This window comes from Suricata suricatta, chromosome 5 (assembly GCF_006229205.1).
Source record: "Suricata suricatta isolate VVHF042 chromosome 5, meerkat_22Aug2017_6uvM2_HiC, whole genome shotgun sequence".
Lineage (NCBI taxonomy): Eukaryota > Metazoa > Chordata > Mammalia > Carnivora > Herpestidae > Suricata > Suricata suricatta.
Window position 1 is genome coordinate 1,107,371 of NC_043704.1, and position 2,326 is coordinate 1,109,696.

The window sequence follows — 2,326 nt, forward strand, 5'->3', positions numbered from 1 at the left end:
TCAGGTGAGCCCTGCCGTGTTGGGGGGCGCGGGGGCCCCGTCAGGTGAGCCCTGCCGTGTTGGGGGGCACGGAGGCCCGTCAGGTGGGTCCTGCCGTGTTGAGGGGTGCAGAGGCCCCCGTCAGGTGAGCCCTGCCATGTTGGGGGGCGCGGGGGCCCGTCAGGTGGGTCCTGCCGTGTTGGGGGAGGGAGTGGTGGCCCTGAAGTGGCCTGGTGGCGCCCAGGGAAGGACCATCTCACATGTGCGTGTGCGTGGAGGACAGGTAAGCGCCTCTCTCTTGGACGACTCCCGTTTCAGCGGAGCAGAGCAGAAGTCGGTGGGTACAAACTCGCGCTCCATCCCGCCCAGGGGCGCCCGAGGAGCACACGGCACCGGGAGTGGCCTTCGGCCCCAGTGTCACACAGGAGACCTTGTGCAAGCTGTCCCTGCCCCAGGACAAGTGGGGAGGTGGCTCCGTCACCACTGCCACAGGTCCGTGACCTTGTCCTATGCAGACCTTGGCCAGGAGTGGTCTGTGACCTCAGTCTGGCCGTGGCCACCCACTAAGGGTCAGCACAATGCGCCCTTTGCCCTGCCCTGGCCTCGGTCGCCGGGTCCTGGCCCTGCTCCAGGACATTGGAGGACAGGGGAGGCACGGGCCCAGGGCCCCTGCAGACACAGGCTGCAGCGGGTCCCACGGGCTCCTGAACCCTTGGCCTGAGACCACTGGCAGGCACGAGGGTGACAGGTGGCCCCCGGACGGGCGGGCACCCCGCCGCTGGCCTCTCCCGGACTCAGAGAGGCAGAAGGGCAGACGTGCCCGCCGGTCTGGGCAGACGCAGGAACGTGCGGACCGCCAAACCACACACACCCTCCCTGCCCCCCTGCACCGAGCGGCTGTCTCCGGGCGGCCTCCCCCTCAGCTCCCAGCAGCCACTGCCCCCCACACACCTGCTGGGGTCTACGCCCGGCTCTGTGACTCTTCCCAGGCTCTGTTTCCTGTCTTTACTCAAGTGCACCTATGTTTTCTAACCTGGGAAGTCAGGAGACACAGAAGCCCGTCTCACTCACACGGAAGACGCCTGTTTGCAGATGATACTGTGTCCCCAGATTGCAGCCTGTTGCTCCCCAGTGCCACCAGGCTGGGCTCTCAGCGATGGGCAGGGCGTGTGGCCGGGTCCCAGCGCCAAGCCCGGCGCTCTTCCCCCGCTCCTCAAGGCCCACCCCTGGAGCACTATTTCCAGAAGAAGGTGTCCCGAAAGTGGGGAGTGCAGGAAGGCTGGCCCCCCATCCCCCCAGCAGCCCGGGGGGAGGCCTTCCCCAGCGTCCCGCGTGGGGGCGGCCGGAACGCCCACCCCCGGCCAGAGAACTTGCGCGCTTCCCACACCTGCTGCGCGTGCGGGGCACGGGGGACCCTCCCACCCACGCACGCTCTGCCCCGGACCTCGGGGGGGGGGGGTACACACAGCCTTCTGAGGGCACCTCCCACCCAAGAGAAACAAAACCGTTTTTGTTCCAAGTGACAAACCAGATGGGGTGCCAGGAAGGGAAATGTGTCCAAGGATGTGGGGGGAGGGGCACTCGAGAACCTGCTGGAAGATGACCCGGGAGGAGGAGACTGGCCGCAGTCCCCAGCCTGGGGAGCCTACCCCGCCCCCCGCAACACAGAGCAGGGGGCCACGGAGCCACGGGGGCCCCATCACCCGTAGGACACCTGGTGGCTTGCCTCTGGCGGGCTCGCGGACTGTCCCCCCTCCCCACCCTCCCCCCGTAACCCCACAAGCTGGGGAAGGTAACTGGGACGGACTGGGGCCACAGCAGCCACAGAGCAGACAGCTGTGCTGGGAGGGAGCCCTGCGTCTGCATCTCCACCTCATGGGTCCCTGCCTTCTGCCCCTTCCCGGCCGCCCACTGGCGACACGGAGTGCCACGTGGAAGGGGCAGAGCCAGAGGCCCCCACCTAGCCCGCGAGGTCTATTTGCTTTTGCACAGGAAGCGGCCCGGACATGCTCCTGCACACAGTGGAGACTGCACTTACGGGCGTGTCCCAGAGCCGCAATGCCCAGGTCCCCGAGCGCAGGGCACGCTTCCCACGGCCACCCCGGGGATGCTGACCCTCCGGACCCCGGGCTGTGCTCCTTCACGTGCCCAAAAGCGTCCAAAGTGGCAGCAGCCAGAGGAAATCCTGCCCTGGATGTGGACAGGCTGGACCCGCCCCACACTGTCTACACTGGGACCCACACGGGTGTCCAGCCTGACTGACCAGCAGAGGGAGACGCAGACCACCCAGCCCTTGGGCTTCTGGGGCACAGGGGCTGAACTCAGCATGGAACTTCCCTTCTCAGGG

At 67.5% G+C, this 2,326-nt stretch overlaps 1 protein-coding gene across 1 annotated transcript in view; it reads left to right on the top strand.

Annotated features, from left to right (window-relative positions):
- The window catches only part of LOC115292525 (collagen alpha-1(XVIII) chain-like), a 17,930-nt gene extending 15,837 nt beyond the window's left edge, over positions 1 to 2,093 (top strand). Inside the window, exons 9-11 of the mRNA XM_029940596.1 lie at positions 349 to 471; positions 1,198 to 1,311; positions 1,972 to 2,093. Coding sequence (XP_029796456.1) covers positions 349 to 471; positions 1,198 to 1,311; positions 1,972 to 2,093 — 359 coding nt within the window. The remainder of the gene's footprint in view (positions 1 to 348; positions 472 to 1,197; positions 1,312 to 1,971) is intronic.
- Positions 2,094 to 2,326: the final 233 nt, after the last annotated feature.